The sequence below is a fragment of the Microcebus murinus genome, chromosome 1, assembly GCF_040939455.1.
Source record: "Microcebus murinus isolate Inina chromosome 1, M.murinus_Inina_mat1.0, whole genome shotgun sequence".
Taxonomy (NCBI): domain Eukaryota; kingdom Metazoa; phylum Chordata; class Mammalia; order Primates; family Cheirogaleidae; genus Microcebus; species Microcebus murinus.
In genome coordinates, this window is record NC_134104.1 from 24,910,973 (window position 1) to 24,924,061 (window position 13,089).

The 13,089-nt window shown below is 40.1% G+C and overlaps 1 protein-coding gene across 2 annotated transcripts in view; it reads right to left on the reverse strand.

Annotated features, from left to right (window-relative positions):
- Positions 1-13,089, reverse strand: part of CXADR (CXADR cell adhesion molecule) — a 68,722-nt gene that overhangs the window by 26,188 nt on the left and 29,445 nt on the right. For both annotated transcript variants that reach the window (XM_076000716.1, XM_012786001.3), the window contains exons 3-6: positions 8,797-9,001; positions 3,442-3,597; positions 2,373-2,495; positions 1,353-1,491 (exon numbers count right to left, since the gene is read on the reverse strand). In XM_076000716.1, the coding sequence (XP_075856831.1) occupies positions 1,353-1,491; positions 2,373-2,495; positions 3,442-3,597; positions 8,797-9,001 (623 nt within the window). The remainder of the gene's footprint in view (positions 1-1,352; positions 1,492-2,372; positions 2,496-3,441; positions 3,598-8,796; positions 9,002-13,089) is intronic.

Consider the following 13,089-nt stretch of genomic DNA (forward strand, 5'->3'; position numbering starts at 1 on the left):
GCATCTTGCTTTACTGCACTTTGCAGATATAATCTTTTTAACAAACTGATGGTTTCTGGCAATCCTGTGTTGAACAAATCTAGCCATGCCATTTTTCCAACAGCATGTGCTCGCTTTCTACCTCTATGTCACATTTTGGTAATTCTCATAATAGTTCAAATTCTTTCATTATTATTATATCTGTTATGGTGACCTGTGATCTCTGATATTAGTATTTTAATTGTTCCAGGGTGCCAAGACAGCAAACTTAACAAATGCTGTGTGTGTTCTGGCTATTCCCCTCTCTCTCTCTCCTTCTCCTCCAGGTCTCACTATTCCCTGAGACACAATAATATTGAAACTAGTCCACTTAGTAACCCTACAATGGTCTCTAGGTGTTCAAGTGAAAGGAACCGTAGCACATCTGTCACTTAAATCAAAAGCTAGAAATGATTAAGCTTACTGAGGAAGGCATGCTAAAAGCCAACATAGGTTGAAAGCGAGGCTTCTTGCCCAGCCAAGCTGTGAATGCAAAGGAAAAGTTCTTGAAGGAAATTTAAAGTGTTGCCCCAGTGAACACATGGATGATATAAGAAAGCAAAACAAACCTGAACAAGAGTGAGACCTCATCTCTACCAAAAATAGAAAAAATTAGCTAGGAGTGATGGCACATGCCTGCAGTCCCAGCTACTTGGGAAGCTGAGGCAGGAGGATCACTTGAGCCCTGGTTCCTTCGAAGCAACTCTTATCCTTTCAAGTTTTATCATGAGGTTGCAGCAATTTGGTCACATCTTCAAGTTCCGTAATATAATAGTTCTCCTTCTATTTCCACCACATCTGCAGTTATTCCGCCACTGAAATCTTGAACCCCTCAAAGCCACCTGTGAGAATTGGAATCAACTTCTCCCAAACTCTTGTTATTGTTGTGGATATTTTGACCTTTTCCCATGAATCACAAATGTTCTTTTTTTTGGAAACAGGGTCTCACTCTGTTGCCGGGGCTAGAGTGCAGTGGTGTCATCATAGCTCACTGTATCCTCAAACTCCTGGGCTCAAGTGATCCTCCTGCCTCTAATTTTTGAAAACTTTGTCCCTGCTATTTTATTGTGAGAAGGCAGAAAGTCTTGAGATAATCATTTTGCGATATTTCTTTAAATGGGGTAGAAGAAAGTTTGGGGGGGACAAGGAAGGGTGGTTGATTTTGTACATTTGAAATTAAAGGTAAATGCTCTCAAATGTGTTGGGGAGAGGGGCCAAAGCTTTTACCCAATTCTCATAGGGCAGAGGCTTTGGATGTTTAATGAGAGAACTAATGCTTTAAAGACATAATAGACTTGTTACAGCATCAGTCAACTTCTGTCTCACTTAATTACCTGATATCATGATGAACTTCCTTTTCATATTTTTCTTCTCTTCGCTTTTTATGACAACAAAAGAGGATAAGACCAATGAGCACTAGAGCAAGCAAAATTCCTATAATAGCTCCCGCAATTGTTCCAGCTCTATTTGAAGCTAGAAAAAGATATTAATAAGAATAGTGAAAAAAAATCTATATCTATTGATAATGAAGGTAAAATACATATTAATAGACTGATTTCACTGTACAAATTAACTTTAAGACACATGTTATTCGGCCTTTTTGATCCAGTGGGGAAAATTCATTAAAAAGAACTTCCTGCTAAACTGTAAAATCTATTTCAAGCACAAAAACGATAAAACTTGCCTAAAATACTTTACCATTGAAAGCTATCTTGGTTAACATATAGGAATGTTCTAAGCTACTCATTCTCATAATGGATACACATGGTACATGAGTTGATTTGACAACTCTCACTTTCTTTTTTTTTTTTTTTTTTTTTTGAGACAGAGTCTCACTTTGTTGTTGCCCAGGCTAGAGTGAGTGCCGTGGCATCAGCCTAGCTCACAGCAACCTCAAACTCCTGGGCTCAAGTGATCCTCCTGCCTCAGCCTCCCGAGTAGCTGGGACTACAGGCATGTGCCACCATGCCCGGCTAAATTTTTCTATATATATATATATATATATATTAGTTGGCCAATTAATTTCTTTCTATTTATAGTAGAGACGGGGTCTCGCTCTTGCTCAGGCTGGTTTTGAACTCCTGACCCCGAGCAATCTGCCCGCCTCGGCCTCCCAGAGTGCTAGGATTACAGGCGTGAGCCATCACGCCCGGCCTTACTTTCTTAATATATCATTATAATGATGAAGGTTTTATTAATAAAATGTATTTTCTAGAAAAGCTAATAACCAAACCAGAGAATGTTTTGATCAAAGTTATCATCCTTTTGCCCTCAATAAACACTTGCTGACTGCATTAAAGGAAGTGGCATAAAGATAACAAACAAAACAGCCAACATCGAAAGAAGACACTTACGAGGAACAATGTCTAGGCGCAGCAGGCACTGATCAGAGCCCACTCTGTTTTTGACTGTACAGCTGTATGTCCCAGAGTACTCAGAAGAGGCATTTTTTACAGATATAACAGATGAAGTCATTTCTATGGGATGGAGAAAAACAGAAACCTTATTTTTACAGTACTCGTTGCTCTGAGTAAAGGCAACGTCTACCAAGTTTGATAATCCAATTAAAAGCAAGACAGACCAAGGCTGGGAGCAAACAAACTGCCACCCAGCCACATGGGCATCTCCAGAATTCAAATAATCACGCTTCCAGTTCATTTGCATCAAGGCAAAAGCAACCGTGACCCTTTCCATTACAGAGCCTCAGCTGAAGCAGGGCTGTTGGTTAGCTGTTCCAAACCCATTTTGGGCCACATCTGATTATAAAAACTATCCTATTTCACAAAGGCTCTTCCACGCAGCAAGAAAACTTGCAAAGCCTATTTTATCACCACAGATGGAAGAAACATACAAAAGAAAGTCAGAAGGGGTCATCCAGTTTGGGGGACGGAGGGAAGGAAAGGAGAGAAAAGCAACTTAAGACCAGGAGGCAGTGAACAGGAGATGGGTAGAACCTGGTAATCAATCTGAATTTATAGGTCAATTGTAACAAACAGATGAGTGATCAGATTTAGCCAATTTGCAACTTTCTAGTTAGTGTCACACAAGTTTTTGTTGTTGTTTATTTATAGACACACCATGGATAAAATATCTTCGACATGAATCTAGGCAAAATACTCAAGATCCAATTCTTATTATATTTTAATCACTAATTTATGATCATGAACATTTCTCATTAATTAAATCTACCAAAGTAACTAATTATAATACCCTAAAAAGATAGAAATAGCTCTTAATTTATAATATATGACACTAAGTTGACATTATAAAACACTGAATAACTGCCATGGAAAATCCTGACTGTTCTATACAGAAAAGGTAAGGCATTTGTGAATTTAAAATATATAAGCATATCCACACAAACCTTACTAGATTTAAATCCAAATCAATGGCACATGGTACAAATAGTATCATCAGCAGTACCTGTTAACCATGGGGTGGGCAATTTCTGTGAGTCGGACAATTTTTGCCATTCATATCGTAATGGAAGTGAACCTTCTTTTGGTTCACATTTTAGTTTAAAGTCATTTCCAATTTCTTCTGATCCATCAATGTAACATCTTGTACCTGAAGGCTTAACTGAAAAACAAAATTACAACTTTATATAAGAGAATTCATTTTTATAATGATTAAACACACAGCATGATACTCACAACCACTGACTCATTATCAGTTGGTCCTGGATTCAGAATTGACAAAAGAATGAAAGACCACAATAGGTTGTCAACATCAGTTTACTCAGCTTTATCCAACACAAAACAGGAAAGCAGCAGCTCAGGCAAAACCACCATTGCATTAGGAGGTTTGGCGATAATTCAGGCGCAGCTCAGTGCCCCTACATTCCATGGGGCACACCTGAAGAAAGCAAGGACGCTATGGGCCGGTCTACGTGAGATTCAAGAAAGCTCCCCCTCCATTCCTTACCTATTCTTCTTCTCCATGCTTGACATGTAGCCCTCTGGGGGTATGTACCAAGTCATATCCTTTACATGCCATTACCTTAACAATCGGGATTTATCATCAGTAATGCTGATAACAGGAATAATTCCCTTAGTGCAGCAAGAAACAATTAACATTCCCCATTTCCTTTAACTCAATCCATCCAGACAGCAGTGTTATAAAAAAGTAAATCTGAGGCTATATTCCAGGTCTCCCTGGGTAACTGTTTACAGCAGCTGCTAACCCATTGCCTGCAAATCACCCCAACCCTGGATTAATACCTTGGCATTGCATATTCCTCTGCTAAACTTTATTGGGGCATAACATTCACAGAATCAAATTAACACGTTAATCATGTGGGTTGATCACTTTTAACAAATGTGTATACACATCCATTGAGCACCACTCCAACCCTCTCCCAAGGAAGTTCCCTTATGCTGGTCCCAGCAGATCCCACTTCAAAACCTGGCCCTGGGCAGCCACGGATCAGATTTCTACCAGTATAGATTACTTCTGCTTCTTCTAGAATCATGTGAATAGAATCATATAGTATGTACTGTGTCTCGCTCCTTTTATTCAGCATAATGGTTCTGAGATTGATCCATGTTGCTGTATGTATCAGTAGTCGTTTTAGTATTCCAGCGAATGACTGTGACACAAGTTTGCTTATTCAGTCACCTATTGATGAACGCTGTTTCCAGTTTGGGGGCTACTGTTAAAGCCTAATTAGCCAAACTGACAAGGAGCAAGTGTGTAGTCTGTCAAAACCAGATTGACCAGTGAGGAAGGCATTATGAGGAACCGTGGAGCCACTGGACAAGAAGGATTCTGAAGGATTCTGAGGAGACTCCAAGGGAAGTGGCCATCAGCTCTCAATCACACGTTTCTGAGGAGAGATTAGGAGAAGCAGGGGTTAAATAAGGAGTGGGTGCTGTGAGCGGGTGGGGCCGTCTAGTTGAGTATCCCAGTAATGGGCAGGTGGTGCCAAGCGGGTCTGGGGGCAACATTAGGAAGACAGCAATAGTCTGTATTTTACTGCTGCTCTGCAACCTTGGGAGAAATGTTTTCTATAAACTCTGTGGTTGGCTTTATTTCCATCTATCCTTCCAGGCTGATAGATGGCAGGCTTGCTTTTTTTTTTTTTTTTTTAAGTAAGTTCATTTTCATCCTTTGAGATGGGTTTTTATTCTTTTACTTCCATGAAAATAAAGGTGAGTGGGTTTTACAGTTTTGCGTTATTGTGAACAACACTTAGGTGCTTGAATGCTTATGTAAACATTGGCATATGTTTTCCTCTCTCTTGGTAATTGCTGGGTATATGGTAAGTGTATGTTTAACTCTATAAGAAAATGCCAAACCTTTTCCCAAAGCTGGCCAATAGGATTTGTCACAGCCAGGGTGATGTCTTCAACTAGGTTGTCAATCATGATCTCATTCCTTCTTAACACTCCTTAGCAAATTTAATAGTTTTACATTTCTCCCCTTTATGTGTTACTACTTGTACTTTTTAATAAAGAACAACAGATACATTTCATTGCATTGTTGATTTTCCTAAGTAAATTTGTTTCTTTTTCAGAATGATCCGTTGCTATGGAGACTACATCTATTATACTTCCAAATAAGTTTTGCAAATTATTTCATCCTGTGAGTCTTCAATGAAAAAGCCCTATTCACCTTCCTTTCTTCAAACTACCAATAAATCCTTTGGTAGTAGCAAAGTAGGTAAGATATTATATCAATGTTTTGTAAATCAAACATCTATTGGTAATACAGTATCCTACCCCTAACTATAACCTTCATCCTTTCTACTAAAAATGTCCCTTTCCCATATGCCAAACATATCTAATAACAGGCAGTTATTTAAAGCTGCTACTTAGGAAATTCAGGGTTCAGCTAAGTCTGAGATCTCAACATACCCTATCCACAACAGAATGAAATTCTATCAACACTGTTTTCTGAGTGTCACTTTGGAACAGCCCACCTACTTTTCACTGGGAAGAAAAAGTACAAGTCATGCCGATCCTTAACCATTACAACATGAGAAAGATTAACTCTTAACCCATGGCACTCCTGCTGGAATGGAAGAAAACCACAAAGGAAACACAAAGTCCCGTTCCCTAAACGTTTCTTTGGTCTGGGCTTTCTGAATACCTGGCCATTGTCCTCTGAACTCTTGCCTCCATGATCATTACTAACATAGCCAATAGTCCTTCTCAGATAAGGGCATATGACCATCACGTTGTACTTGGCCATGGTATCCCACCAATTTAGTAATGCCATGTTCCATACATGAACTGCTTCATCATCCTTCCATGTTAGCTGGCCTACCTCAGTCTATGGGAAATACACTTTAAATCCCTATATGGGGACAGGTTATACTTTTATCGTGATGTCATCCTTCCGGGAATGCTTTCTGCTTGGTTCAAAAAGACCTCTTACTCCAGGCAAAATCCATCAATAGATGCTAAAATCAATAGGCAGAAGTCAGAGGAGAAACAACATAGTTACATAGTCTCAAAGTAGCTCCCCCAAGATATTTTTTAATTACAGAGGGAAAAATCCTGACTTCATAGTGGAGAAACCCATCTGATAAAACTAAGCCAAGTTTCCAGTCTAGACTGTCAAGAAAAAAAAAAAAATAAAAAAAAAAAAAAAAAAAAAAAACTAAGCCAAGTGACCATGATTAACAATAAGACATGACATCATGTGTCCGCTGACATGACTTAAAGAGATTAAGGAGACATAAATGCAATGTGGATTCTAGATGTGATCCTAGTACCAAAAGGACATTAGTGGAGAACCACGAAATTCAAATTAGGTCTGTAATCTACAGTACTGTACCAAATGTAAATTTCTTGGTTTTGATAATTATAACATGATTTTGTAAGATGTCAACATTAGGGGAAATTAGACAATGGTTATACTCAGAAACTGCCTAATATTTTTGCAACTTTTCTATAATAGTATTTCAAAACAAAAGGGTTGGAGGAGCCATGCCTGGTACCAATGATTTGCAAATTCCTCAGGACCAGAGTTCACTAAGTTACCATACTTGCTGTTGCTACTGTGTTCTGGCAGCATGGTGCAGTTTGAGTCCACCATATACATCCAGGAACTGTTAACTATGTATGCTCCACTCTTCAAAACAACTCAGTCTCTTTGTATTAACAGGACTCAGTAACAGGGCCTTTGAGAACTCCAAGGAAAGGCACTGGTGATATGTGGTTACAATAAAATCTTTTATCAATTCCTTTTGTTATTACCCACTTCAGTTTCTTTACTGAGCTGCATCCACACATCATTTTGGTATATCTGAAAGAGCAGGGCGCCCCTGGCAATGGGGCAAACTATACCAACACGCTGCCCCTCACATCCAGAAGACCAACAGTCACCTGGGTTCATGGTCACGCAGTGCACAGGGCTCAATGAATGAACTATCATTACCTTTTGAATGCTATGGTGGTGAGTCCTGCAGATCTCCCATAAAAAAATCAAAACATAAGGTAGAGCCAAATGAGAGCTCTGATAACTACTGCTTAGTTGGGTCACTAGAGAGCACTTCATCTTATCTTTCTCCCAGATTATCCAGGCAGAATTTTCAGGCAAAGCTAACAGATAAGCTTCCATCCAAGTCTCACTTTTAAGAGAAAACAATTCTGCTGGTTTCTCCCAGCACCAGTCATGATTCATCTCACAACATGGAAGAAAAAAACTACAAGAAATTCTTCTCTGGCATTGACACAGCCTCACCCGGATCAGCATATAAGTCATCCCTACTGCCTTTCAGCAACCACTTCCTCTTTCTCTTTCAATCCCAAATTTATCCCTTCTCTCCCTCCCTTGTTTGAATTCATGGCTCACATGGCTGTAGCAATCCCCTGCCACAGTAACAAAAGGGTAAACTGTGTCAGTGCTTCCCACTTATTCATCCTGAAGAATCAGATACTGGGATTGGAGGTTCAATGTCAAAGGGCCATTCCTGCTGCTGGACAGTCATAGCTGCTGCCATGAGTGTGCCTAGCCACATTATGTGCCGTGACTACTGCCTAACCCAGGTTCCCTTTGGGATATGTGCCGCCTCATTCTGTAATGATCTCTGCTGGGACCTGCAAATATGACCCTGAACCTGGTCCTACTAGATCCAGCAACTCTCACACACACACACAGAAAATGACAAAATAACATGCTTGTCCACAACTCTTCTGGGAATACATGTTAATCACATAAATTTCAGCGTATCTACACCATTAAACAGGGGCTTCACAATAAATAATTCTGATAACCAAGTATAATCTGCTTGGTTTATCATGAACCAGTTAATGTTCCATATATATCTTAACTCATTACTTCTTAGAAAGTAGTGTTCAAAGAAAGTACAGTCAGGGTTATCATCTCAAGTATCTCTGAGCTTAGAATATGAGTTCAGACCAGTTGTTATACTTTTACCTGCTTACACATTTATAAAAAAGAAAAGTTACCCCATGTTTACTCAGTGTAGACAAAGAAAGCTAGGTCAAGGCAATAAACCTAGATCTCTTAACTCCTGGGTTAGGGTTCTTTCTCCATACCACAATACTTTTCTGGTTACAGGGTGTCCCAAAAGTCACCATACATAATGAAAACGGGAAATTGTAGCTAAATGTACCTTTATTTACAATATTCATTACAAAATTTTAATATATGCTAGTTTTAAGTCATATGCTTTCAGAAAGACTTCAAATGTTTAAAATTATTACTTTAAAAAGCTAGGCTTTGTCTTACATACATGCCGATATTACTGTACTGTGACCACTCACCCTGTTACTAAGTAACTCATTTATACAAATAAAAATAACTCACCAAGAACTGTCAGCTGAAGCTTCTTATTTGCAACACCAGGAGCTTTTTTTACTTTGCACTGATACGTGCCAATATCTGACAACTGTAAATTCGTTACATTTATTGATGCATCACCAGATTTGAGATCGTTACTTGTAAAATGTACTCGTCCTTTCAGATCTTGATAGTAGTCCTCATAAATTTTGTCTCCAGAATACAAAATGATCTAAAAAAACACAAGACAGGAGGAAAAGCAAAAATATACACATACAAAAAAGCATATCTCTTAAAGGAGCTCTGTACATACCTGCTACTACAGAATCCAAAAGAGAGAGAGAGAGAGAGAGGGAGAGAGAGAGAGAACAACGCAGTATGGTGAGGAAACCTACAATTATCCAAATCACAGAATAAGAAAATGGAAGAGTGTTACTGTGATCCTTGGGTACAGTCCCACATTTCCAAGACCCAACATTATTAACCACTTTGGTACCAGCATTGACTATAGCCAACAGCCACAGATGGACACGCACAACAACTTTAGCCGACAGCCGTGATAATGACTTTTCTAGTTTTCATTTATCAAAACAAAATTGTGAACATTTAAAAATAACGTAATGAAAACATATATGCATATGTTACCTATTCTGATTTACATTACAAGTAAAGCTGCCTGTAAAGTAAAACAACCTTTCAGTGCTTTAAAGCTTTCCTCATCACACAAGAGCAAAACGGATTCATCGTTAACGCACAGCACAAACTATCATGCGGACCGTGAGTGCCGGCTGTGGGCAAGGTTTCACGGCCAGTGTGTGCTGTACTAAGGTTGTTAAGTAGAGCAATATAGTGAGATGGGACAAGAACACAGATGTGTTCATTCCTATAGACCCTATTTTTCAATTGCCTCTAAGGCTGCAGTGTGCCAGTCAAGTGTACAAAATCAGGTACACACTGCCCCCTGCCTCCCTAAAAAAGGCTTATCATCATTTACCTGTGCAATCTAACAAAAAGATAACTATTTTTTGTCTTAATACTAAGTTGGAAGCACTTGGTGGTTCTAGATTCTAACAGATAAAATCATAAAATAAACCTTTCAACATATGTGTAACCAGATTAACAAAACCTCTCAATGACTCTTCTGTGACTAAGGCAAAGCTCTGTTCCTAACTCCAAGTTTTCTGAGCCACTGTTACAGCCTTTGATGGTAATAACTGAAGGCTAGATTTAGAGGGAAAATAAAATGTGTTAAATACAACTTGGAAGAGGATTATAGTAGTCATCCCTAAAATTAACACATTTTATAATTTCTCACATTTGATAATAAAATCCCTACTCTGGTCACATGAGATCCCAAAGGCCAAAGAGCAGTGCTGACAAACTCTCAGAAAACACAACTACAGTCTATATCCCGCAAATCATTTTTTATCTGAGATGCTAATTATGGGCAGTATAATCAGAATAAATGTCATCCAAAAATACCTTTTTTTTTTTCAGACAGAGTCTCACTCTGTTGCCCAGCTAAAGGTGCTGTGGCGTCAGCCTAGCTCACAATAATCTCAAATTCCTAGGTTCAAGCAATCCTTCTGCCTCAGCCTCCCGAGTAGCTGGGACCACAGGTATGCGCCACTATGCCCGGCTAATTTTTTCTACATATTTTTAGTTGGCCAATTAATTTCTTTCTATTTTTAGTGGAGTCCTGGTCTCGCTCTTGCTCAGGCTGGTTTTAAACTCCTGATCTTGAGCAATCCTCCCCGCCTTGGCCTCCCAGAGTGCTAGGATTATAGGCATGAGCCACCACGCCCGGCCCACGAATACCTTTTAATTAATAAGTTTATTCTGTAGGAACATCCTGAGTGGAGGAATTTGGGTTCTTTTTTTTTTGGAGACAGAGTCTCGCTTTGTTGTCCAGGCTAGAGTGAGTGCCCTGGCGTCAGCCTAGCTCACAGCAACCTCAATCTCCTGGGCTCAAGCAATCCTACTGCCTCAGCCTCCCGAGTAGCTGGGACTACAGGCATGTGCCACAATGCCTGGCTAATTTTTTATATATGTATCAGTTGGCCAATTAATTTCTTTGTATTTTTATAGTAGAGACGGGGTCTCACTCTTGCTCAGGCTGGTTTTGAACTCCTGACCTCGAGCAATCCGCCCGCCTCGGCCTCCCAGAGAGCTAGGATTACAGGCGTGAGCCACCGCGCCCGGCCTGGAATTTGGGTTCTTTTCTGTATTATCTCCTCTCCTACCACACTGACCCCACCCTCAATCCACTAAAGCTCTTTATTTACATATGAAATGTCTGCATCTAGGTCCTGCTCAATACCACTTTGCTAAGTCAACAAAACAAGCAGGTGAAGGGTCCACAGCTGATATACTATGTAAACACAAGCCATTACTGTATTTGCTCAATATTTTTGCCACTCCCACTTGTCAACAGCAACACCTAATACTCCTACAAATGAAGCTTCTATATATTTCTTTGCACTTAAGACCAAAACATTCAATCTATTTCTAATAGCTCGGTTTGCTACACACATACTTTATCGGTATTTCAGGAGAGTCTGACAAATAAGACCTATCCCCACTGTTGGTTATTTTGATACCTATCTTATTATTTTCCCATAAAAACAATGATTTATCATTTTTTCTTTGAGACAGAGTCTCATTCTGTTGCCTGGGCTAGAGTGCCGTGGCGTCAGCCTACCTCACAGCAACCTTAAACTCCTGGGCTCAGGCAATCCTCCTGCCTCTGCCTCCCAAGTAGCTGGGACTACAGGCATGCACAACCACACCCAGCTTATTTTTCTATTTTTACTAGAGATGGGTCTCACTCTTGCTCAGGCTGGTCTCGAACTCAAGCTCCTAACCTCAAGCGATCCTCCCAAAGTGTTAGGATTACAGGCGTGAACCAACATGCCCGGCCCCATAAAACAAAATCTTATAAAAACTCATTAAGAAATGGGAAACTAACATTTACCAGGCAACTTTACATGTTTTCATTGATTATCCTTCACAGCCCTGCAAGGATGTTCACACTTAACATTTAGGCTCAGGAAAGCAATGGCTCTCACTGATCAACTTGCAGAGTCGTACAGCTAGGATGCAAACCAGATTCATTTAACTTGGCACAGTACACAAATAACATTTCTATATCCCCCATAAGTTTACAAAATGCTTGTGCCTATACTATTTCATTGAATTCTAGTAACAACCTTGAGATGATAGGTGTATTTGTTCCTACTTTACACATGAGGAAACAGGTGTATGAAACATGGGAGGCAGTACAGACCACTGCAAGGGATACGTGCAGGTGTGACAGAGAGACCTGGCTTCAAATTTCAGCTGCATCTGTTGCTAGCTATGTGACCTTAGGCATGTTCCTTCAAATCTCTGGGCCTGTTTCCTCCTTTTCATATGTATAATTCTCACTTGAGGGCATCAATTAAGGCTTAAATTAAGTACATACAATTAAAGTGTATAAAACACTGCCCAGCACACAGTACAGGGTAACTGCTGACTAAAGCAATTGCACCAGGAATAAGAATGGAAATTCCTCCAGCCCAGTTTCTCACATTCCTGGTCCTGAACCCACACAGCTAGCTAAAATATATCAAAATAGGGGCTCCATTAACATATAAAATAGCTGAAATTCTATGTAAGCATCCTTTTCTGCATCAATCTCTTTCTAACCCTTCTACCTTTCTTTTAGTCTGACCTTACTGTGTTTTAGGTTACAGGCTAGGTTTCAATCCATAAGGAGACAACCAAAGCCAAGTCCCCAGTTTCACACGTATCTCCCAACTCCTGTAGACAGCACAGCTGTGCCTCCCACTGAGCAGAGAAGACACTGGATCCTCCTCCCATTAGAAGACAAACTAAAGGCTCAGGGCACACTGCTTCGTGGTCTTTATATGCACCCTGTCACAGGTTTCGCTACTCTCAGGAGTCTTAAGCCAGAGTCACTGAAGACTCATGCTCTCCGTATACATCCCAGGCTTCAGCTATCTTAAGCACGGGATCAGGGCTGGTCCCTAAAGGGAGGTGTGCACTGCACCAGCAAGGGACAACAGGAACTATAGGACCTCATGGAGAAGCCTGTTGGCAAGGTGCTGGCAATTCCAGAGAGAGAGAGAGAGAGAAACTAGAGAAAGGGGAAGTAAAAGTAAAAGCAAAAGCAGGAAGGAATAGGGTGTTTGGGATGAGTAGACAGAATGAATCAGGCTCAATTTACTGTGCTTAGGGAGACAGAAGGAAGTTCTGGTAGCAGAATCAGGGCAAAGGGGCACCCTTGGAGGGAGTGGCCTTAGTCATTCATGACTTGGA